Raw genomic sequence first — 24026 nt, 5'->3', positions numbered from 1 at the left:
TCTGAGGTTTTCTTTTGTTCCTCTCGCCGTCGTTGCCGTCTCTCTGTCCGCTGTCTCTCCCTCTCTCTCTTTGTCACTCTCCATGAAAAAATACACTCACTGGTCTCCTTGTTCTTTCATTCCCTCATTCCCTTATGTGCTTCTGTTCCAAAGCCGCATATGTGAGAGAGAGAGAGAGAGAGAGAGAGAGAGAGAAATTCTATTCACTGGTCTGCTTTCTTTTCCCTCTCCTCTGCCTCTTTCAAACACAGGGCATATAAGACCATTGAAGATGAAGATCTCAAGTTTCCACTAATATATGGTGAAGGGAAAAAGGTAAGTGCGTGTATACAGTGTGTGTGTGTGTGTGTGTGTGTATTCCAAGTCCTGTGTGTCTTTGCGGGAATTCAGAACTGCTGCGAAAACTGTGAATCGCTGGCTCCAACATTGTCAATCTGACACACACACACACACACACACACACACACAGTCTCAACATGCCTGCCAGCCTGCCACCTACCCAGGGAGTGGGCGTACACTCGTTCTCTGATGTACGCGTAGCACACTGTGGGGGAACACAAACTTGGAAAGAGGACACACACACACACATACACACTGGGGACTACAGGAGAGAAGAGACGGTCCATCTGTTTCACTCCACTAGCACTGCTACATCTGACATGCACACACACAAACTCGTTCTCTCTCTCTCTCTCACACACACACACACACAGACACACACACACACTGACATTCAGACAGACACACACCACCAGGGAGATGACAGTCCTCTCTTCTCTGAGAAGTGAAGTTAATCCCCATGGGGACAGTCGAGGAGAGATGAGAAGAACAGACTGAAATCCAAAAAAACACTCCACCAAAAATCAAATGTACAAAACGTTTCAAATTCTCCAGCATGTCAAGTTTGTTTCTTACCCTTAATCAGTACACCATAACTCAAAGAAAGACATAAGATTCTTCTGCTTTTTCAAAAAAAAAATAAAAAAAACAGATGAAAACAGTATGAAAACAGCATCTGCTAACCACACAGTGCCATCCTTGTCTAATGAAAGGCTGGTGGAGTGAAAGATGAGCAGATGAGTAACAGGGTTCCTGCACGGGGCTGAAAAGTCTGGAGAAGTGTTGAAAATGATTTTGAGAATTGCCACGTTCTGAAAAGTTACGGCACTGCATAGATGTCTGCATAAACAGAGCAGGAAAAACCGGCAGCGTCGCTAACAGATAGTTTAGATTCGTTGTGCAGTTGACCAAACGAGTTTTATGGCCCAGCTGACCGTCACGCAGCCAAGCCACTCTGACCTGACATCGGAAAAGAAAATCAATCAATTAGAAAATCATAGGAATGAGTTTTTGGAGAGAACGGGAGATTCGAGGTGATGCTAGTCATGTTCAACATAGTGTAAGTGCTAACATGTAGTATCAGATGGAAGCAAATGTCCACCATGGGATTCTCTCACACTGTTATTGGTCATCTATGTGGTATTCAGCACACTACAGGATCTATTTTTTGTGAAATGTTACTGTTTGGTGTACCCACTTTCCCTCAACCCTCTGCATCTACCTCCACTCTATTAGTTATGTCCTGCATTTCCAGCAATGCCTTTGAGCAGCCCACAGAGAACTGATTGACATGGTTACATGGACACCGTTGCTTCAGCCCGACGGAAATCTGATTAGAGATTCCAGCATAACTGTTTACACGGACACTAAATAAAGGGATATGTCTTTGCATGCCCCAAAGCAATTAAACACAATATGACTTTTATGACATGCGCAAAGTGGTTCCGCCTGGTGGGAAGCGTCTAATCTGCAGGAAATATAGATATGATATAGGCTAAGTCACTCTCTCATCAGCTCGTTCATAAAACTGTAGAAGTGAAAACTGGCTCAGTCTGAACCACTTTTTTCGTTTTTGACTTTTAGCTTTATAACAGGCGGCCCTCAAACTTTTCTAGTGGTTTTTGATTTCCTCGAGGAATAAGTGGATTCCAGCTTTTTAGTCTTTACAACAAAAAAGGTTGTATCAGTCCGACGAATTCTGTTTTGCTGCTGCCGTGTTTCCGTCCCTCCTGGAAAGAAGGAGGATATTTATTCCAACCAGAGCAAAACCATCAGATTAAGCGTTTACAGGGTTATTAGGCACCAGTATTTTCCTGTTGAACAGATAATCAAAGGTTTTACACCACCCTTTTCAACCCGATTGAAAATTCCTTCTGATATATGAGGCGTTTTTCTTCTGATTGGGATATTATTCTGATATTAGTGGAATACTAGGGTCCATGTAAACACAGCTTGTGGTTTATACCTGAAGGTGGCGAGAGCAATAACGATGACGAAACTCGAGTTTTCGGCCCTTCCTCAAAATGCACCATGTCCTGTGGCTGCTCCGTGTTACATTGTATTGCATTATGGTCCACTGAGGCCAGTGCTGTTGGAGAAACTGATATCTTTGATACGTATACAGTGGATTTCTCCCTGTATGATTGTTGAATGTCAGTACAAAATGCTTTGTGCTGTAAGAACCCTTTCATCTTTGATTCTGAAGCACTGACACCAAAGCTTCATGTTTATCATTGATGTTTTGCTCCGCTAAACATCTAAATTTTCTGTTATCCAACTCCATCTATGCTGGAAATATCTTGATGTTACATCATTTCATCTGAGTTTGGCAAGGTGACCTCAGAACAACAAAATAGGCCCAGAAATGCTGGGAACATCATAGTAGTAGCTTTTAGGGTGGATTTTTCTTTTAACAGTTAAGGTAACTAGTGTGTCAGTCTCCCAAAAAATGTGTGGTTTTTAAATATAACGTCAGGCAAACTAAAGTGTGTGTTCCCCAGGCACGGGTGTTGGCCACCATCGGTGTGACACGAGGCCTCGGTGACCATGACCTCAAGGTTCATGACTCCAACATCTACATCAAGCCATTCCTGTCCTGTTGCCCCGAGGTAAGAGCTGCTATAATTTAAATAGCTGAATGTTAGACTGTGGTTTGCCTTTAATTAATTTTCTTATGCTAGCCTTTCCAACCATGAGTAACTGTGAGCGAAATTCTGTCTCATTTCCCCCATAAAGCCTTGCGCTTTGGCGTCATCTCCCGTAGTTGGTAGTTTATACTCTCAAACTGCACCAAAGTTCCCTTGGAGGAGCACCAACACTCGCATTTTCAGCTGTCTCGGTGCGGTTATTTGCTGCGAGTTCAAGATGGCATTTTTCTCATGTAAACAAACAGAACCGAAAGAGTAAACGCTGCACAGTTTGAATAAACTGCCACAGACATGTTTGGTGTGAACGCGTCCTTTTTTTCCTCTGTTCTGTCGTGAGCTCTTGTGTTCTTTTTTTATTGCTTCCTCCACTCCTCACCTCTCATCTTGTTTTCCCATATATGATAGGCGAGATGAAGCCATAATCTCCGTCATATGGCTAACCCCGCTTTAATCCCGTCGTATCTGCACTACAGTCGCTGGGAGCGGTGTTGCACTTCCTTGTTGTTTGAACAAGGTTCTCAGCTGCAGAGGAACTTGGGCTCACCTGTCTGTCTGGCACTAGTTTCAAAGTGCTTTCATCTCCTGATATAGTTTGTCTTATGGAGTTTTGCTCTTTTTTTTTTTTTTTTTTTTTTTCCTCCCAGAGCTCTCTGCTTGATCTTTAATTCATTAATGCCTGGGTTCACACCAGGTTCACATGGAAAACTTAACTCCTCGCAATACTCTGTGTCGGCGCCTCTCTCTCTGTCTATTTCTCGCTTTCTCTCAGCAGCACTACTCTCACCTCCCACCTGAGTGTCTCAAGTGGTTTCTTTAGGCTCTTTAACTGAATGAATGCAGTATTGAATTTGTTCTATTATGGATATGCAATATACTGTACAGTATGAGGGCGTGGGTCATTGCTTCATGTATGTGGAAAATTCAGTTTTAAAATGAGATATTCAATATTGAACAAACCACCCGCACCTAGACTTAGAAAATTATGGCTGTAAAGTACATTATGTACTGCTCTTTATGTCTGAGCTTAAAGGAGACGACCACGGTCACTGAGTTACAGCTCATTTACATCGTCTGCAGCTCCTTTACATCTCACCTCATCATTTTGCAGCGCCTGCCATTTGTAATGAGATGATTTAACGTTTTGTTTGTAAAATGCAAACATCAAATCAAATCAAATTTTCATCAATTATTTCCTGTTTTAGATTTGTTCCTGCTGGTGTCAGGTTACACAGCACTGATATAAAAATATTAAGTTTTAGCAAAATGAAACAAACAATACAACAGAAACTGTGACAAATCCTTTGACAAAGCCTTATATTTATCATTATATTTATCACAATTGTCAAATCAGTGGAAATTGTTTTTCATGCAGTGAAAGAATAAATCAGCAAATGCCTTCTTCTGAAGGCAGGAAAATGATTCTTTATACGTCTGACTACACCGACTGTATGCAGACACCAGCAGGAAAAATGTAAAGGAGACGAATGACCTGAGCCATATGCACAAATTAATAAAAGACAGTATTATCCATTATTATTTTTGAGGATGGACTCATATTCTTGTGGCGTGTTTTGAAATGAAGCGTTCCCTGTGCTCCAGGTGAAGGTGTACAACCTGGTGCAGTATGAGCACGGAGCTGATGACGTTCTGGTGATGGGCACGGACGGCCTCTGGGACGTCCTCTCCAACCAGGAAGTAGCCGAAGCCGTCACCACCTTCCTGGCCAACTGTGACCCCGACGACCTCCACAGGTATGCCACTTCACCTCCGTACTTTCAATCACAGGCTTGTTGCCTCATATCTCTGCGTTACCACCATACCCTGCACCTGAAAATCTGCGATAATAAAGTTGTGCCAGTGTATTCTACATTTTATTTAGCAGGACTTTTGAGACTTTTACACACACTGGTGCAGAGAGAGATCAAACATCCCTGACGTTCTTTGATCTCCTTCTTCAGGCAGAAAATGAAGCTGCACAGTGACTTGGCAAAATATAGAAATCAAAATATTGACTCCAGCAAATTCCTAAAGTGTGAGAAAGTACTATTCTGTGGTCAGGTGGATGTGTGTTTTAGGCATAAGGAAGAAGCTGATAAGGTTGGATTTCACTGAAAACGAGCAAATTGTAATTATTCGCTTCTCATCCCTTAAGTGCACACTTTTTTTTTATGAATATTTGATTTAGAAACTCTGGGGAAAAACTGAGAAAATTCTGTGTCCACTTGAAGCATAATTTATATTCAAAGTGAAATATCAGGCAAAAAACATGATCACAGCCTTGGTGAAATAAATTCCCTCCTTGATAATTACGGTCCTGTTTGCCAGGTATACGATGGCAGCCCAGGACCTGGTGATGCGGGCACGCGGCGTGCTGAGGGACCGGGGCTGGAGGATCACCAACGAGCGGCTGGGCTCCGGGGACGACATCTCGGTCTTCATCATACCGCTGATGTACGGTAACCGTCAGCCCTAGGAACCTGACAGGGACGCTACGGACCTTAAACCAGCAGGACTGACCAGATCACTTCTGATCTCAAGATCTGCTTTCATTCTCCTCAGTGCTATTTGCACATTCTCGGCTTCGTTAGACGAAAGTCACATTTAACTTTGGCTGAACATTTAGATTTAACGGTGCATGGCGCCTTCATAGAGGATCAGGAGTGGTCAACCACCAAAATTGGCTGCTCAGGGGAACTACAGCCAGCACGATTTGGGTGCTTTCTTCTTTAAACTTTTATCTAAAAAATTTTACCTCCGACACATTTTAATGATCAGGAAAATTTAAGCACACCTTGCCCATTTCCAGCTGTCAAGATCAAGAGCTGGAGGCAAGAATCTTGAATGAGGGTAGTAATGGCAGCTCTAATGGATGAGTAAGGTTAGAGGTTGACTGCTCCTGAACTTCATGTGCATACTGAAAAGGGCAAATGCTCTTCCAAAGTTAAATATTACTTTCAAAGAAGAGACCCCTTCCTGTCTCAGCCTCCCCTCTGATTGCTCCTCTCTTGCTACGCTGTACAATATTCAGCCCCTCCTTGACCTGTCTGTCAGTCTCCCCCCTTTCCCTTCATACTATATAGTCAACTGTTTCTAAAAAAAAAAAAAAAAAAAACAATACCTCCTCCATCTCATGACCATGGACCGAGCTGACAGGTCAGCTGCATTTTCTGTTTCGCCACAGTGTGGCTTCGAAGGATTCACTTGCTGCAGGACTTTGCTTCCCGGTTCACAGGCAGATCACAGACCGATCCAGCGTGCAGCGGCGAGGAAATGTGGCTCAGCTCTCCATCTCTCCTCCCGTTGTGCACGTGTGAGCGTCACCTCGTCGTTTCAGAAGCTTTCAGTTGTTAAGAGCCTGGAGAGGTTGACACCCTCTTTCACACATGAAAAGGAAGACACTCACGGTGGCTGTGGGTGTATTTTTAGGTGTACCTAATGTGCGATTTCTTTTCATTCAGTACCTTAGAGAAGTAAGCAAGTGCACAGATAAGAATGTGGACGCAGAGGAAAAGAGAGGACTTGACATTATCAGGCACCTTAGAGGAGCATGGCAGGGTGGCAGTGCTTTTTTTAGCAGTGCAACAACAGCATGGCTGCAGGTTGAGCATCAGTGAAGTCTTCAATATCATGTTTGACTACGTTGATCAATCAAAACTTGATCAGCCAATTCACATGTGCATGCTAAAAATGCCCATTTGACAAATAATTTAGTCTAATGTTGAGTCGTCGTCATCATCATTAGTATGCAAATCATTATCGGTTCTGCTAATCTTTGACCTTTTTGATGATGAAAAGTCATTATTTGTGTGTTTTGCACTGCATCTCCAGATATCACTTGTCCCTCAAACAGATTTTTTTCTTTTTTTCTTTTTCTTTTTTGGTTCAGCATAATGGCCATCACTGCTCATGCTAGCTATGTAATTCTTTTCTTTATTCCAAACAAATAGGCAGAAAAGTAAACCGCATCACTTCCTTTAGCGGGACAAACCTGTGTGGCACTGGCTGTTCAGAGCAGCAAATGGAAAAGCTTTAATGAACCGGCTTTAGGTCGAATGAAGTGTTTCGTCAGTCCGTGACAGAGGCTACCAAAGTGGACTTGTAATCACATGAAAGTGTCTCCCATTTATTTATGTATTTATTTCGTATATACACGTTTCTGTGGAAACAAGGGGAATTTCAGATTTTCAAGAAATCCTTCTCAAGGTCATCTTAAGATTTACAATTTAAATAAAGTGAAAGTGTATATTTTAAGACTCAACACTAGATTAAATGACTTGTTTGATAGACGTTTTTTTCAAAGGTACTGGCACTTAAAGCTGTTTGATGCATAGAGAGCCGGGTCACCTCAGAAGAAGCCATGATGTGTGCTTTTTTTCAAGGGGTGGGGGTGAGGGGGGTATTCTCTGCAGTAGGGATTAACTAATAAAAATTAAAACTCATCCTGAAATACAATCATGTGGATAATACAATCAAAGCACCACAGAAAAAGACTGGAAGCTCACATTCAGCTGGACTTTTCTTTTGCTTTTACATGTAGCCCGTGTGTCTGTTTAGATGAGAAGCATGAGGGACTCGATCCAGGTCACATTTGTCTTCAGAAAGTTGGAGGCGTGTGATGATGTGATGGAATGTGATGTTTTGTGTTTGGACGTACTGATTTACTGCGTGTCCCTGCATGCAGTGAGATGTGGGCCTGGGAATATGAGCAACGGTGCAATAGTTTACAGTACTGTTTCTGTTTTTATATGGACTGAAGTTGTCTCTCTGTAATATATCTATGAAGAATTAGTGATATTTGTTTGTACATGTGCTGCAGAAACCACACATACACATTTAAGATGTTTCTATCCCCCCCCCAGTAATTATTAGGTTCCTTCTCTGACACAGCTGGATACGCCCAGACATTAAATTTGAGAGCTAAGTGACATGACTTATTATCAACTAAGTGAACATACAGTTTCAAATATGCTTGTAGCCAGACACAAAATATGACTTGAAACTCTGTCCGGTCATGTCCCTCTCTGCCAGATTGATGGACCGCGCTTGTCACCGTGAGAGTGTCACGTAAATGATTCCCAAGCCGCACCCATTTGGCAGACCCAAACAAACACTCAGCCATCTCAGTCAGTTTGAGCCAGGCTCTGGTCCAGGTTCGCACGCACTGATGTCTGGGTCGTGTTGAAGGACTTGGCTGAGGTAAGCCTGGGGACTGGAAGTCAAAGGCACACGTTAGCCTGGCTCTGTTAAAGTGAAAAAATAAGCCTTACAGCGACTCTGAAGCTGACTTATTCACACAGTTTGTTACGTGTATTTGAAATACACATCTTGGGATTTTTTTCAAAAATAAGTCTTGTTTTAGGAGAAGTACCCATACCTTCAAACGACTCCTTTTTTTAATTCCAATATGTGTATTTCAAATGCACATGAATCCTGTGTAAATAAGAAGATTCAGAGTTGCTGTAAGGTTTATTTTTTCACTTTGATGTAGCGAGGCTAATGACTCCTATAGACTTAAAGTCTTTATGCTAAGCTAACACAAAATGCTACCCTTAAGAGCCAAACCACTGGAAATAGAGATGAAAATGGTATCAAACATCTTGTGTCAGTCTTGGTAAGCTGGAAAAAAGGCTATTTTGGCCAAAACATTGGAGTATGCTTTTAAGGTGGGTTAAAAGCTGAGTACAGTCTGGAGGCGACAAAAATGTGTGTGCTGCTCACACCGCCTTTGTAAAACAAATGAACACAGGATGCTGCACAGATTTGAAAAATATGGAGAGCTGGTATCTCTTCATTCTGGATCAATATGACTGCACATTTCGCATAGCTGCAGACCTGACTGTCATGTTATGTAGTGATATTTGTTATCGTGAAGAGCAATTTCATGCCCTGTTTGACAGACGCATTGCCCGGATACTATCAGCGTAAATCACACCTAAACATCGGCCATCTGTCAGAATCTTCAAGTCTTATTAAATTTGTATTTAAATGTAAAAAAAAAAAAAAAGTGCAGGGATCCTGAAGCTACCCTCTCCGTTTTTTCATTATTATTCACTCTGGCATGTCCTTTCCTGTTTCTACCTTCCTGTGTGTTGAGGCAAAACCCCCTGCTGACAGACTACAGTTGAGTTGTTGGCCACTGTACAGGGCGAGCAGGTTGTGCCTGCTCTGATCTCCCTGCTACTGCCTGGATCTAGAAACTGAAGGATACACCGGGACATTTTGAATTTGAACATGTTTTTCACCTTTATCTGGATGACCAACACTTCAAGAAGCAGATTTTCCAGTGAGACCAAACTTCGATCTTCTGTGTAGCATTCTGATAAGCACAAAGTGAGGAAAGATAACACCTGTAATTGATATTTACAGCACTGATGCCTGCAAAATTACACAGTACCAAGTAGGAAACAAACATATCAGTGAACGTGGAGCAACAGTTGCAGGAATATTTGCCCTTTTTAAGCCATTACTGTCCACTACACTCGACTCATGACAAAAATACCTTTAATTTTTATGACACAGTTCAATTTAAAATCCTCCAGGAGCCCTTTGAGATCGGCAGGCCTTGTCGGATTTATTCATAGACTGCAGAACAAAAAGTGACAGTGAATAATTCAGTTGATCTGATAACGGCGCCAGGGCCTCCAAATGTGACGTGCACGTGTTTATTATACCCCGTCCCTACATGTACATCACCGTCGCCCCCGGCCCTTTTCTGTATTCATACAGAATCCGCTGCTCCGCCGGCTAAATTTGGTTGAGGTGCAGGAGATGAGAAGTCATCTGGGGGAGAGAGGAGACCTGCACACATTTGCAGCAGATCAATAAAATGTTCATCATTTGAAAGAGTTTGATTCCAAGCTGACAGAACCACTGTTTGAAAAAAAAAAGAGAGACACCTATCAAAATGATGGATGGTATAAAATCAACACAAAGATATGTTTTAAGATAGGTTGCATCCTCGGCTGACAAAACAACACCTTGCTTGCCTCAATATTTTAGAACAATTGATTGGATGAAGTAAAAGTAATGATTTTTTTTTCTTCTCTCGCCTAAATGAAGGTATAGAGAGTTGGCATACCTGTAATTTATACTCTGCGGTCCGACTGAGCCGAAGCTCGGCAGAGAAGTAAGGTGTGATGATGGCATTTTAGCTAGACGGTTATTTCTGGCTGTATCCAAACATTTGGAAACTGCAGTTCCGGGATGAGGAAAGTCATCGCTGTCAGTCAGCGTGTGCCGTTCTCCTGCATATTCATCATCCTGGCCTCGAGGCACTAAAGGATTTTTTTTTTCTTTTTTTTTTTTTTTTACCTGGATTTCATGTATCTTTCAAGCACTTCTTTTCAACATACATTCCATAATAGAAGAGCTTTTTAATTTACAAAGATAACATAATGGTGTGTTATTTATACTTAAACATATGCTACATTTTTGACAATGTGTTACATGTCACTGATTCTGCTGTGCTACTGTGTCTGTTGCTTTGCATGAGTTGCATTTCTTTATCAAATAAGCTATTTAGTACTAGTGTCCAAACACTTTTTTGGTTCTCTTTTGTATACTAAAATGTCTTTTTGTTGTTGTTGTTTTTTTATTATTATTATTAATTTGGGGGATTTCAAAGTCAGTGATCTCAGTCGTGTAGAGTGGGAATGTGACATTTGTGAAATGGGACTTTTTATTGAGTTAAAACTCTTTTGGCGCCATGCACACTTTGTCTTAGCATGTTCATGTTTGGCAGAATGACTCACCCAGAATTCATCAGGCACGGAGAGTGACTGTTTTGATCAGCGAGCATATTAAGACGGTGTGCAAACGGGGCCTTAATATGTGTGTTGAATGTTCATCCTTCTACCTTTGGTACAAGTATCTAGTCAGCGACATCAAGCCTTTTTCTCTTAAGATGAATGTGAAAGAATGAAAATGTTATTTATTTTTCTCATCCTACTGTGCCACCCAACTCTTGCACGTGGCCATCAACTCAGGTTCAACTGTTGTGTAGTTAAACTAGAGAAGCTGTTAAAAAAAAGGAAAAAAAAAAAACATGTCTGAAGGCGGTGGAGCCTTCAGGGTGGCACATTTGTTCCACTACATTTGTACATGGGAGTGAAATGGTGCATTTTGGAAGGTTTTGGACTATTTTGTCATGTCCCTTTGGCCGGAGCAGTCGGCTTCCCTTAATCAAAACGCTGTATTGTGAATTAGCCGTCGCTGTTGTTTTTCTACCCAGATGACTTTCCAAATCCAGTTACAGGGCAGGGGGAACAGCTGGCTCTGGGGGAGGTCTGGGCCTCCCGCAGTACAGAGAGCTGAGAGGGCTTCTCTGTGTGCAGCACAGTGAAGGGGATTTTCAAAACCCACTGGGAAGCCATTGTAAGTGACCATTGCAGACCCATTCTACTCCTATCCTCAGCCTCTTTCTTTGTGAATGTGAAATGTACATTTTGTAAAACAAAAAGATAACTTAAGAAGTCAAAAATATTTTTAATGTTTCATTGTGCAACGACTTTGGAAGAAAAAAAAAACAATGTTTACCTTCAGTGTCTCTTTTCCAGATATGAAAAAAAATGAAATAAATGTTTAAGATCAATGTAAGAAACATGCGATTTTGTGTTGCTCATTAAGGAAGTGACTGGCAAAGTACAATGTACGTGTTTCTCATGTTTCTAAAGGCCACCATAGGGAGATTTGAGTTCAATATGCATGCGCCCAAAATCAATAGTCTGCCCAAACTTTCCACTTTAAGTCTAAATCAATTACCAGACCAAATCAATCTCAAGGAGTAAGAAACAAAATTGGAGAAGTGCAAAGCAGATCAATATTGTTGCTGTTTGTTTTCCCTCGGCCCCATCTGGAAAAGGATAACTAACAAATGGGGTCGATAGGCCTCCCAAAGACTAGTTAGGTGGGTTTTTAGACTGGAAAGGGATTTATTACTGAAACCACAGCATGCACAATGAATTTCAATCATTTGGCAGGACACAGACTATGGACTCGTTCACTGCACTGTGCACTAATTGTGCAAAATGTAAGGGACACTTTAGAGCTACAGTATCCAGATGAGATCTAAGTGAAAGCCACACACTACATATTTTTCTTTTTAAATCTGCAGTCACAAAGCAGAAGCAGATGAGGTTTAGGGGTGTTTTTAAGCTTTGAGACAGTTCAGGTGTGGGTTTTGCAAAAGGGGCTGCAGTTTCAGGAAGATGTCCCTAACATTTTGTACATTAACTGTCCAGTGTTACACTACTAGCACAAATAAATCAGCTGACAGCATTTGGTGGATTCCTTCATCCAAAGTGACATGAGTGCCTAAAACTGAACTCCTAACACTGGCGGTGTTTGTGTCACGATCCACTGATCAAGAACCACAAATTAAATGATATGGCCTATGAATATGAAATTACTCCTGTGAGTGCCAGTGTCAAAATCCACAATGTGCACATGTGGAGCATCTCTACTCCCTGACTTCTCTTAAAAAGGAGAAAAAGATCATCTCTATCTGACTCTCCCCTCGTGATGGCTGCTGTGCTCCAGGTCTGGCTGGGCAGGCTGTGTCCCCCAAATAATTAGAACAAGACTCAAGGAAGAAGAGACACAGTTGCATTGTTATGTTTGCTTTATTAAAACGCACAGACATGTTAGCTTTGCACGTTTCAGCTGGAGATAACTGGCTCGGCTCATACCCTCTGCCAACTTAAACACAAGTAACAGCCATGTTACAAAAACTTGATTGTCCTCCTTGGCCGGCGTGCCTCTCCGTGTGGAAAAGCACGTCAAACAACATCGCAAAGTCAAATCCTTCAAGTTGATCCGGTTTGTTTCCTCAGAAGCAAGTCACCAGCGCCGGAAAGGCAGTAGATTGCGCAGTCATCTCCACAAGGGGCAATATGACAACCCAACCAACAGCACAAACTACTACCTCAACCAGCGCCTGGTCCCCGGTGCTTTTTCGATTTCGGTGTCCTCATGAGGTCCTTTCATTGCTGCATTCCCCCGCTGAACTCTAATCCCTGCTATAAATCGCCGTGCGTAAAAGCGCACGGGAAGTGGCGTGCGTAAAAAACGTGGCCGCACTTGAAAACCGAGACAAAAACCCCACCCAAAGCATCGGAAAGAGAGAAAAAAAACACCCTCCTGTACCTTTGTCCTCTTTCCTGCAGCCGGTGTTCTCCTCAGCTGACCTCAGTGAGCAGGACACATGGCAGGCTGGGACGGCACGGCTTGTCTCGCTCACGATTTCGAGCGGAGCGGCGCGTCGTTGCCCGCATTCATCGATTCGCCAGACGCCAAAAAGAGTTGTGTTTATGTTCACCAAAAAAAAAAAAAAAAAAAAGCCCAAGAGTTGAGATTAAGAATCATTTGCATATCAATGCGCCAGCTCGCTGTAGACAATTTAACTCGAAATTGTGCAGAGAAAACAGGCATCTCTGTGTTTTAAAGACTTCAGAACACAACATATGTAAAATTATTGCTCTTATTAATTAAAAAAAACAACAGTTTATCATCCAAAGAATCAAAGACAAAACCGCTAGACCTTCTAACCAATCCCTAACAAAATAACTATAATGCATGTTAGAAAATTATGCAAATCACACCAAAATCATAAGGGATTACAGGTGTAATAGTGATGCTATAAGACGTAAAAATACCATAAAGTAGGCTACGGTAACAAAGCCACAGACAGTCTGTACAGGAATATTATCTGGGTTGTGGTTGAGGCTGATGAACAGCGGGCTTGCGTTACTCCACATCGTGGCTCCTTATGCAATCCCTTACCTTTGTGGCTGAACTGCAGGAGAAACGTTTTCTAATCTATTGTTTCCCGACCTGTCGCTGCCGGAGACGGAGGCTGTCCTGGAAGCAGATCCGCTCGATTTAAAATGAATGTATATATTTTTTGGAAAACGTGTACATCCACCAGATCGGGTTTCTTTGCAGTCACCCCCTGCCTACATGCCGCATGTTCATCCCTGTGCAGTGGGTGTGGAAAATGAGTGGATTTGGCGGAGCAGCGTGGATAAAATTCGCGGGGAACGTCAGGATGGGCGTAGGCAGCACCGGAGAGGGGGAGAAAATGAAGAGGTGCCACTCTGCCTGTAATTCGGGATACTACAAGCGTCAGCAGAGTAATATAGTAAGTGTAATCGGGACAATCTCCGTGGCAGGTTATGTGCGCTTTTCTATGATAGCTGGACAAATGAAGGCAATTTTCTTTGGTTTGTTCATTTGTTGTTTTCTTTTTTTCCCATTCATGCATCATTTCAATCATCATTCATTTTCCTATGGGCGTTTGCTGATCAGAGGGGTGTTATTTTAGTGCACACAGATTATTAGAAATAACTAATTCATTCATTTTTACAGGAAATCGAGGTTTAAGTGTACCACAAATTGTGTGAAATTAACAATGCACAAGCCACCTGATTTATTTTAATGGCAAATTTTGAACGCAGACAGCAGGGGGCGACATGGTGACTTTCACTCCCTTTACAGGGCTTTCAGTTCATGTAAGGTGGCCCTCAGCTCTGTGGTGGCATGGAATACCATAGGCTAATACTTCAGCTGATTGCCTTTCTTAAATCAGCTACAAACAATGCCTGTTGATCACACTGATCCATAAATAATTGCTTATATAATGAAAGCCTTACAGGTTGCTGCAAACAATCATCACCTTATAATTGTTAGTGCATTAATGCAGCCTATCTAGCAGAACCAGGTGATTTTAGTACTAGTGTGTGGTTGTTGTATGTGAACTCAAATAGGGTGCTTTGCAAAATTAGAATAACACTGCAGCAACATTCATCTGCTATGAACTTCGTGTCAGCTCCTAGGCTAACCAGCTTAGTAACCATGGTAACAGCTTTATTCAGAAGCCACCACTTCATGAGGTTAAAAAAAAAAAAAAAAAAAGGAGACACCAAGCATAGAGGTTAATGCCTACTTTTGTAAACAGTTTTTTTTTTCCCCCAGTAAAGTGATGTATCATTTCGAACATAGACGATCTTTGGCTCTGCGTCCGCTCTTCCCTCCTATTGGTCCGTGGGATGGAACGCTGCTCGGAGGAATCTCAGCCGCGAGAGGGCAGAGAACCCAGAACCAGAGAGAACATGATGTTCCGTGTCTGCTCGCACACGGAGAACCAGAGGTGCAGCGGGGAGGAAGATGGAGGCTGAACTCTGACCCGCACAAGCAATCAAACACCAACGCGAGCAATAATCAATTCTGCTTTTACAAATTAACACTTTGCCCCATAATCACAGGACATCAATTTGGTCCCACTTTGTACAACTGTGTGCATTAAGCCTGTAGCTATAAGGTAAGTTTTCTCCATCCGTGGAAGGAACATTTCACATGACCTGAGAGCACTTTAATGACTGAATGCATCAGGATAATCTTTTTTTAAATTCCTGTTAAAAGTCAAAAAGCCACGCATGGCTCACAAGGTTCAAACTAATGAATTCCTATAGGAGACGTGGATCTCCAGCCCTGCGGCAACTTCATTCTGCTTTTTAAATGGGGATCACCGCTGAAAGCTAATCGTTCATATTTATTGGCATTATCACAAAGTCTGGTCAGTGCTTGATATAAAATAAATAAATAAATAAAAAATAAAAAGTTCATGCTCATCAATATTGGACTGATCAGACTAAAGGGTTAATGTGCATTAAAACAGCCAGTCGTTTGAGTTTAACTCTATAAAGACAAGAGCAGACAAGATGTTTTTGAGGAGGTGATGTAGACATGTTTATGTGCAACTTCAATTATTTATTAAAATGACACAAGTAAATGTCCAGGTTCTATATTTAATGCATCAGTGACAGGCGTAAGAGCCCAACCACAAAATTCAGCACTCTGCAAACACACTCACTCACACACACACTCTCACCTATATGGCACAAGGCATTGTACTGCATAGTGAGGGAAATGGGAGCAAGACCCACAGGAAGCTTTACACAACTTTATTGAAGATTGTGTATAAATACACATGCACATTTCAAATGTAAACCCAAGTGAACTCAAGTGCAGCCAAACCTGGAAACCCCCATCATGTCGTCATGCAAGGATGTCTGGATTATCTTTACAAAAAAAAAGTCCCCAAACGACAGAGCCATACTTTTTTTTAAAAAATATCCCGACTCCCCTCCCCGACGAGAGCACAGGCAAGACTTCTCAACTAGTGTGTGTGGACTTCAGCCGCATCCCCATACATTTTAGGTCTTGCCAAGGTCTTAAATACATTGTTTTTGTTATTAAATGCTTACATATAAATAAATAAACTTTATCAAATGTGCACTCACAGAGTGAACTCTTATGTACAGTATTGTATCAGCCTATAATAGTAATCCCATCTCACTCAATCAGGATGGGGGTGAGTCTCCCACGAAGCTCTATGAGACGACCTAAAATCCACTGAAGTCAAAGCACAGAGATGCTCATGAAGGCATGATACACATGAATATTTTGAGGCAAAACCGGGTGTAGTAATGCTGTTTACAATGGAAAAAAACAGGTATGATAGAGAAAAACTAAACATAAGAACCACGCTCCACCATGGAGAACAGATTTTATGAAGAGTAACGTTGATGGAAGAATATCCTGCAACGTTCTGCCACAAAATATTACCACTGTATCACCGTCCTGAAGAGCTGCAAGGCCTTTTAAGCAGACTCACCCCGGTTTTCAGTTCTCCCTCCCTCCCCGTCTGTCTGCCCGTCTGCCTGCCTGTCTGTCTGTCTGTCTGTCTCGCCCCCCTCCTACTCAATGCTCCGACCACAGGACCACGATGAAGCATCTTCCCTCGGGACGGGGGCACATACAGCAGCACCTGTGAGCTCCTAACAGCTGGAGTCAGAGGCGGAGAACCCAGTCCCATCACATTCAACCAGAGCAAGAACGGGAACCAAAACAGAGGAGGGGGGAAAAAAAAATACTCTGGCCTTTGAACAAATTAAAAAGGCATCAACCACATACATCTGTTCAATAGTCATTAATTTCAGCATACATTCTGGCCCTCTTGTGGATTGAAAAAAAAAAAAAAATCAAGCTGAAGTGGCTACGATGCAAAATATGGACTTGTGTGTGTGTGAGAGAGTTTCTGCACTAGGTGGAGGGGGCCGTGCCAGACAGACGATGCGGTGAGTGTGTGCAAAGAAAAGGCGACTAGTCCGAGATTAAGAGTTAAGGCCGAGGTGATCCAAACAAGAGATGAGCCATCTGATGTCAACATTAATCACCGATGTTCCTAATCTCACAGCGCCTCTGGTATGAATGAGAGAGCGAGAGAGAGAGAGTGAAAGAGAGAGAGAGAGAGAGAGTGCAGAGTCATGGTAAAGCTATAAATACCACCGAGAAATTAAAAAAAGGGAGAGCCTAAGAGAAGATTTGTGAAGTAGGATCTGTGAGTCAGCCAGCTAACCTTCATCACAATCCCTGCACACCATGCCGGGTTGATTAAAACACAGTGCTTGTTATGGATGGACTCGTGGCATTTCTGAAATGTGGCGCCCGCTTTCCAATTCATTTTTTGCGGAGAGACAATGCGCAAACAAAATGATCCGGCTGTTTTGTAGAGTTAGCTGGGCGATGTCGCAATCCTGCTTTAATTTGCAGCTCAGTGGTGTGGGTGGAAATGTAAAAAAAAAAAAAAAAAATCAACGTAGTGGGGGCCAGAGAGAGAGAGAGAGAAAAAAGCAGGACCTTAAAAGAGTAAGGTTCATGCCAATACATTGATTATGTGTCTAAAAAAAATGCAAGATCACAGCAGCAGCAGCAGCAATACAAAGCTCGGACAGTTTGGCTGTTGGACATTGTAGAAAACCACACGACTATGGGCATCACTTCTCTACGTCAGAGTCTGGACTGTAGACGCGTCTCACCGCTGGTTTACTAAAGGCAGCTTCCAAAGCTTTTTTTTTTCTTCTTTTTTTAAACTGAGAAGACCCTCTGAGAGAAGTGTAAAACAATTTGCAGTACGTCTGGCACTAATACAAATCTATTTATATATGTATATATATATAAAAAAAGAGGGTGGAGGGTTGGTGATTGTGCAACAAGTTCAAGATAAGGTTTCAGCGCATCATTAAAACCCAATATAATTCAGTGTTTGAAATATTTACAAGGCCTAAATGAGAACAATGATGAATAAAATGATATGCCAACAATGCATTGCTTTCAAAAAAATATATGTATATATATAAAAAAAAAGAAAAAAAAAAAAACAAGAAACACAAAATGTGGAGGAAGGTTCAGAGCTCCACGCTGATATTCTAACGCGTTGAATCCTACAAGCAGTGCGAAGCCTCAAAATCAATCCCTGGTATCGTTCACTGACCTGTTTTTTTTTTTTTCTGGTTGTTTTGTTTTGTTTGTTTTTTCAGAGAGGGAGGCAGAAATGGGGACGGGGTGGGGCGGAAACAAGAGTGATTCATCTAGAAAAAGAAAAAAAAAAACAGAACAAATGGACGTGGCGACACACTCTCACACAGAATATACACACACACACACACACGCACACACAGTGATCCAACCACAGAGGAGGGCCCTGATTGCTTGTCGTAGCGTACCCCGGCGGCTCTCTGGCCTAACAGTCATCGACCTCACGGCGGCGCCGCCTGGCGAGCGGCCGGAAGTCACGGCTCCCGCTGCCTTACTGTGTGTCCATATGGCTTTGGATGGAAAGATCCCAGTCTCTCTCTCCATGGATTCTGTCCCCGATTCTTCCTCGACCTCAGTTGGTTTTCATGGCGACGTCCCGGTTGGGCGCCTCCTCGTCGTCTTCCTCCTCCTCGTCCTCCTCGTCGTCCTCCTCCTGCTCGTTGTCGTTCTTCCGGCGCCGGTTCTCGTTCAGGTCCTCCTCGTCGCTCTGGGAGGCCGCGCCGGCCGAGGAGGAGGCTCCCTGCGCGGAGGAGGAGGAGGCGCTCTTCCTCTCCCGCCTCTCCTCCCGCTCGTTCTCCTCGTCCTCCTCGCCCTCCTCCTCCTCGTCCTCCTCGTCCTCCTCCTCTTCCTCGCGGTCCAGGGCGAAGTAGCCGGTGCCTTTGACGGTGTCTTGGCGCTGGTAGAACAGCACGTAGCCCGCTTTGGACTGGAGACACACACACACACACACACACAGTTACTCAGCCACTTTGACATCATCATTTTAGTCTCCATATGTCATCACAGCTCAATTTGTAAACAGTTTCACTCAATTACCACCATCTGTTTTTTTTTTTTGCATGTTAATCGTTCTGTCTGAGCACAACAGGAATATTTTGTTAACAAGTTTATTCATGGTTAACGAGGATATGTGAGGCTATATCAGTGAGAGTTTTCATTCTCTTTCTGTTGACTCTTTCTATTTCTACTTCTCGTTTTTTTTTTTTAATTTTATATCCATATTTTTGAATTGTTTGCACTTTTTCTGTGAAGCACATTGAACTTAACATGTGGGATGAAATGTGCTACATAGAGTTTGATGTGACTGGACTCAGGGTGTCTGCTCATAGAAAGATTTTTATCCATGATCACATCCAGGCAGGACAGCTTAGGGCACAGCTCATACAGAAGATGAGGACATTCTCGATTTCGGTGTAAAAGCCGAAACGCTCCCGGTGCCACTCGCTGTCAGCAGCTCCCGGCTTTACATCCTGATGACGCCGCAGATTGTTTCAGGCTGGCCTCTCTGGTTTCTATCACTGACAGAGCTGTTTATGTGCACCGGTAATGTTTGGACTGTCCGACAACATACAGGAGCTGTTCGGGGGGGATCAGCGATATTCCCCATTATGGCAGTAACACCAGCGCGGAGGATCTTTGCTGTGATTGTGGGTGCGACTCCGATGGAGGACGCACAATCACAGGGAAGAATCCCCCCCCCCCGACAACACTGCAGCTTTTCAACCATCAGACACCAAGGCACGTCCACCGCCTGAAAAGTTTTCTGCAAAAGTAGCACAACTCATAAACACGGGAGGCCGAGAGAGAGATTGCTATTTAGTTCCCTGCTTACCGCAAAACTTGCTTCAGCAATCAATAAAGCACATCTAGTTGTGCTTCATGGGAATTACGGGCACAGCTGGAACTTGGAGCAATCACGCGGCTTGGCTGTGCGATGATTAATCCCCATTAGTCGCAACATTACAAACACTTCATTTAGAAGTGCATTACATTTGACAGCAAGGGAGAGCAGGCTTTTTCCAGGGGATGATGAAAGAGTCAAATGAATCTTTTATGGTGCGTGTCCAGGAAAAGTGACTTTGATGTAGACGGGAGTGTTGGGTGGTTTTGGGTATCGCTTGGCGTTAGGAAATCGAGGACACTCACCACTATTTGATCTTCGCTGGCAGGAGACACGCTGCTGTCGTCGAAGTTGTACCACTTGTCGTCGTCTTTGTTCTTGGCGTAAGCGGTATCTGAGCGGCGGCAGATGAGAAGACATTACTATTGTGTTGATGCAGGTTTTCAACTTCACAGGTGTGCCGCGCTCTGCTCACGCTGCACTGTTTGTTTTATGCGATTTGATCTGCGTCAGGAGGCTTCAAACACTTCCAACTTCAATCACTGTCTGCACCTTAGTTTTGTGTGGTGCTTGGTGCGATTTACGCCGACTGTCATCTTGTCATTACTTTACAAATGAAGCTTATTCTTCACACGCTATGACACCATCATACATCAGTGCAATCAGTATTATTTTACATACTTTCTCAAACTTTTGGGCAATTCCCAAACTTATCAAGATCTAAAAAAAAACAAAGTGATCTGACAGTGTTGTCTAACTCACAGCTGATATAGTATGATTACAGCTATGTATAGTTAGTTAGAGAAATAGCTACTTAAATACAGTGCCTTGCAAAAGTATTCACGCCCTTTGGCTTTTTACCTATTTTGTTACATTACAACCTGTAATTTAAATGTTTTTTAATCTGAATTTTATTTGACGGATCTGCACAAAATAGTCTAAGTTTTGAAGTGAAATGAGAAAAAAAAAATATATCTATAGATATAGATATATAGATATAGATATATTTCATATCTATAGATATATAGATATCTATCTATCTATATCTATATATAATATCTATATATATAGATATCTATATATATCAATCGATATATAAAAACTGAAAATTGGCATGTGCACATGTATTCACCCCCTTTGTTATGAAGCCCCAAAAAGCTCTTCAGAAGTCACATAATTAGTGAAATGAAGTCCACCTGTGTGCAATCTAAGTGTCACATGATCTGTCAGTATATACACACCTTTTCTGAAAGGCCCCAGAGGCTGCAACACCTAAGCAAGAGGCACCACTAACCAAACACCACCATGAAGACCAAGGAACTCTCCAAACAAGTCAGGGACAACGTTGTTGAGAAGTACAAGTAAGGGTTTGGTTATAAAAAAAAATATCCAAATCTTTGATGATCCCCAGGAGCACCATCAAATCCATCATAATCAAATGGGAAGAACATGGCACCACAACAAACCTGCCAAGAGAGGACCGCCCACCAAAACTCACAGACCGGACAAGGAGGGCATTAATCAGAGAAGCAGCACAGACACCTAAGGTAACCCTGGAGGAGCTGCAGAGTTCCACAGCAGAGACTGAACTATCTGTCCATAGGACCACAATAAGCCGTACACTCCATAGAGCTGGGCTTTATGGAAGAGTGGCCAGAAGAAAGCCATTACTTTCAGCTAAAAAATAAGAAGGCACATTTTGAGTTTGCAAAAAGGCATGTGGAAGACTCCCAAAATGTATGGAGGAAGGCGCACACCCAACACATCTCATCACCCCAAGAACACCATCCCCACAGTGAAACATGGTGGTGGCAGCATCATGCTGTGGGGATGTTTTTCAGCAGCAGGGACTGGGAAACTGGTCCGAGTCGAGGGGAAGATGGATGGTGCTAAATGCAGGGATATTCTTGAGCAAAACCTGTACCAGTCTGTAAGTGATTTGAGACGAGGACGGAGGTTCACCTTCCAGCAGGACAATGACCCCAAGCATACTGCTACAGCAACACTTGAGTGGTTTAAGGGGAAACATATCAATGTATTGGGATGGCCTAGTCAAAGCCCAGCCCTCAATCCAATTGAGAATCTGTGGTCAGACTTAAAGACTGCTGTTCACAAGCACAAACCATCAAACCTGAAGGAGCTGGAGCAGTTTTCTCTTGAGGAATGGGAAAAAATCCCTGTGGAAAGATGTGGCAAGCTCATAGAGACTTATCAAAAGCGACTTGCAGCTGTGATTGCCACAAAAAGGTGTCTCTACAAAGTACTGACTTTAGGGGGGTGAATAGTTATGCACATTGACGTTTTCTGTTATTTTGTCCTATTTGCTGTTTGCTTCACCAAAAAAAAAAAAAAAAAAAAAAAAAATCACATCTTCAAAGTTGTAGGCATGTTCTGTAAATTAAACGATTCAAACCCTCAAACAATCCATTTTAATTCCAGGCCGTGAGGCAACAAAACACGAAAAATGCCAAGGGGGGTGAATACTTTTGCAAGGCACTGTACAGTCTTTTGAAAATGCTTGTCACCAACATCAGTCTGACAGGAATGTGTGTAACAGTTTAACAGACTGAAGTTACAATTATAACATCATGAGAACGTCAATTCAGCAGAAATGCAGTTTTACCAGTTAATTTACTTTTGTCTTGAAAGACTTTCCCTGCTAATGCCTGTGGTAAATTTTCTGATAAGCAGCGACATATACCAATTATAACTGTTAGCCACAAGCCAGCAAGCCAGCATCAATTATTGTTTTTTGTATGCCATACTTCTACCTTACAGTATCTATAAAAGCATCTGGCGTAATACTTAAACTTCAGAGCTTATGTAACTCCAAGCAAAGCAAATTTAACAAAATGACGCTGCAACAGAGTGAAAGTAAAATCAAAATTATCTAGTAAATGAAAAGCTGATAAAAATGAGTTTTCGGTTGTGCCTTAAAAGAGTTTGCTAATCGCATTTCCTCAGGTGTTTTTTTCAGTTGTAGCAAAGTTTTGGGTCTTAGGTGAAAAAAGGCAATTTATATTTAATTATAATAAACAACGGGAAAAAAAAAACTTCAAGGACATTTTTTGTATTTAGTACAGCAAAACATGCTGAACCGCCCCCACCTCCACATCCCCATTATGTGACGAGGTCCTGGGGTTTAAATGACAATGATTCAAAAAAGTGCTACATGTCGATGAAGGAGTGTGGCGGCAGAGGTAAGCCAATAGAAAGGCAGCGTTTGAGCGGCGTTTGTTGTGTGTAGTGAGTCTTACAGTGGCCGCCGCCCATCCCGCCGTAGTGGTTGGACACGGCGATGAGGTCGTAGCGACAGGGTCCGGCGTTGGGGTTGATTAGGAACTCAGACATGTCCAGATCTCTGCAGGAGACAAGAGACAAGCCATCATGAGCTGGGAGAGGGAGGCGTGTGTGTGTGTATGTGTGTGTGGGTGTACATTAACAGAAACTTCATGAAAACATCTAACGTGAACACAATCAGCATCATCTTTTAAATCTTAAAAGCTGCTTTTATCAGAAGGCCTTTTTAACATCATTTCATCCTTGCTGCCTTGTATGTTTTTTATTCATTCCTTGTATTTTATCATTATGGCCAAATTTGATTTTAAGGGCCTGCAGGGGATCAGAGCGGTAGTCGAGGAGGTACTGATGTGACAAGTTTTTGGGAGGTGCTGGCTGACGGTGATTAACTTGTAAAGAGAGAAGAGAGAGACACGAACTCATCATCTGCTCTGGGGATGCCATTTATTTTAAACCCATGTGTCAGCGCACAACATCTCGGTGAGGGTGTGAAGAATCCTGAACACTGAGAGAGGTTTTTTATTTTAAAGCATTAGTGAGAGGGAAAGGCACTGTGTACTGAAACCTTGTTTAAAATAAATAGCATCATCTGGGCAGATGATAAGTGTGAGACTTTACAGTCTCTGTTTATCTAAAGGAGCTCAAAACCTGTAAAATATTGTATTCCAAGAACTGGACCTAAGGTTTTCTGTGAACATAAGGACATTTTTTATTGAGAAAGTCAATTCACTGTGGCGCTTTTG

The 24026-nt window shown here is 42.5% G+C and overlaps 2 protein-coding genes across 3 annotated transcripts in view; one reads left to right on the top strand and one right to left on the bottom strand.

The window, feature by feature from the left end:
- Nucleotides 1-11555, top strand: part of LOC115354998 (protein phosphatase 1H-like) — a 35827-nt gene extending 24272 nt beyond the window's left edge. The window contains exons 7-10 of the mRNA XM_030045610.1: nt 252-315; nt 2841-2948; nt 4587-4738; nt 5313-11555. Coding sequence (XP_029901470.1) covers nt 252-315; nt 2841-2948; nt 4587-4738; nt 5313-5460 — 472 coding nt within the window. The 3' untranslated portion in view covers nt 5461-11555. The remainder of the gene's footprint in view (nt 1-251; nt 316-2840; nt 2949-4586; nt 4739-5312) is intronic.
- A 4375-nt stretch (nt 11556-15930) lies between these two features.
- The window catches only part of usp15 (ubiquitin specific peptidase 15), a 31118-nt gene continuing 23022 nt past the window's right edge, over nt 15931-24026 (bottom strand). For both annotated transcript variants that reach the window (XM_030045605.1, XM_030045606.1), the window contains 3 exons: nt 23241-23344; nt 20289-20377; nt 15931-19068 (listed from right to left, as the gene is read on the bottom strand). In XM_030045605.1, coding sequence (XP_029901465.1) covers nt 18715-19068; nt 20289-20377; nt 23241-23344 — 547 coding nt within the window. In that variant the 3' untranslated portion in view covers nt 15931-18714. The remainder of the gene's footprint in view (nt 19069-20288; nt 20378-23240; nt 23345-24026) is intronic.

This window comes from Myripristis murdjan, chromosome 23 (assembly GCF_902150065.1).
Source record: "Myripristis murdjan chromosome 23, fMyrMur1.1, whole genome shotgun sequence".
Taxonomy (NCBI): Eukaryota; Metazoa; Chordata; class Actinopteri; order Holocentriformes; family Holocentridae; genus Myripristis; species Myripristis murdjan.
Note: the sequence above shows the minus strand (reverse complement) of the source record. Positions and strands in the feature narration are given on the sequence as shown.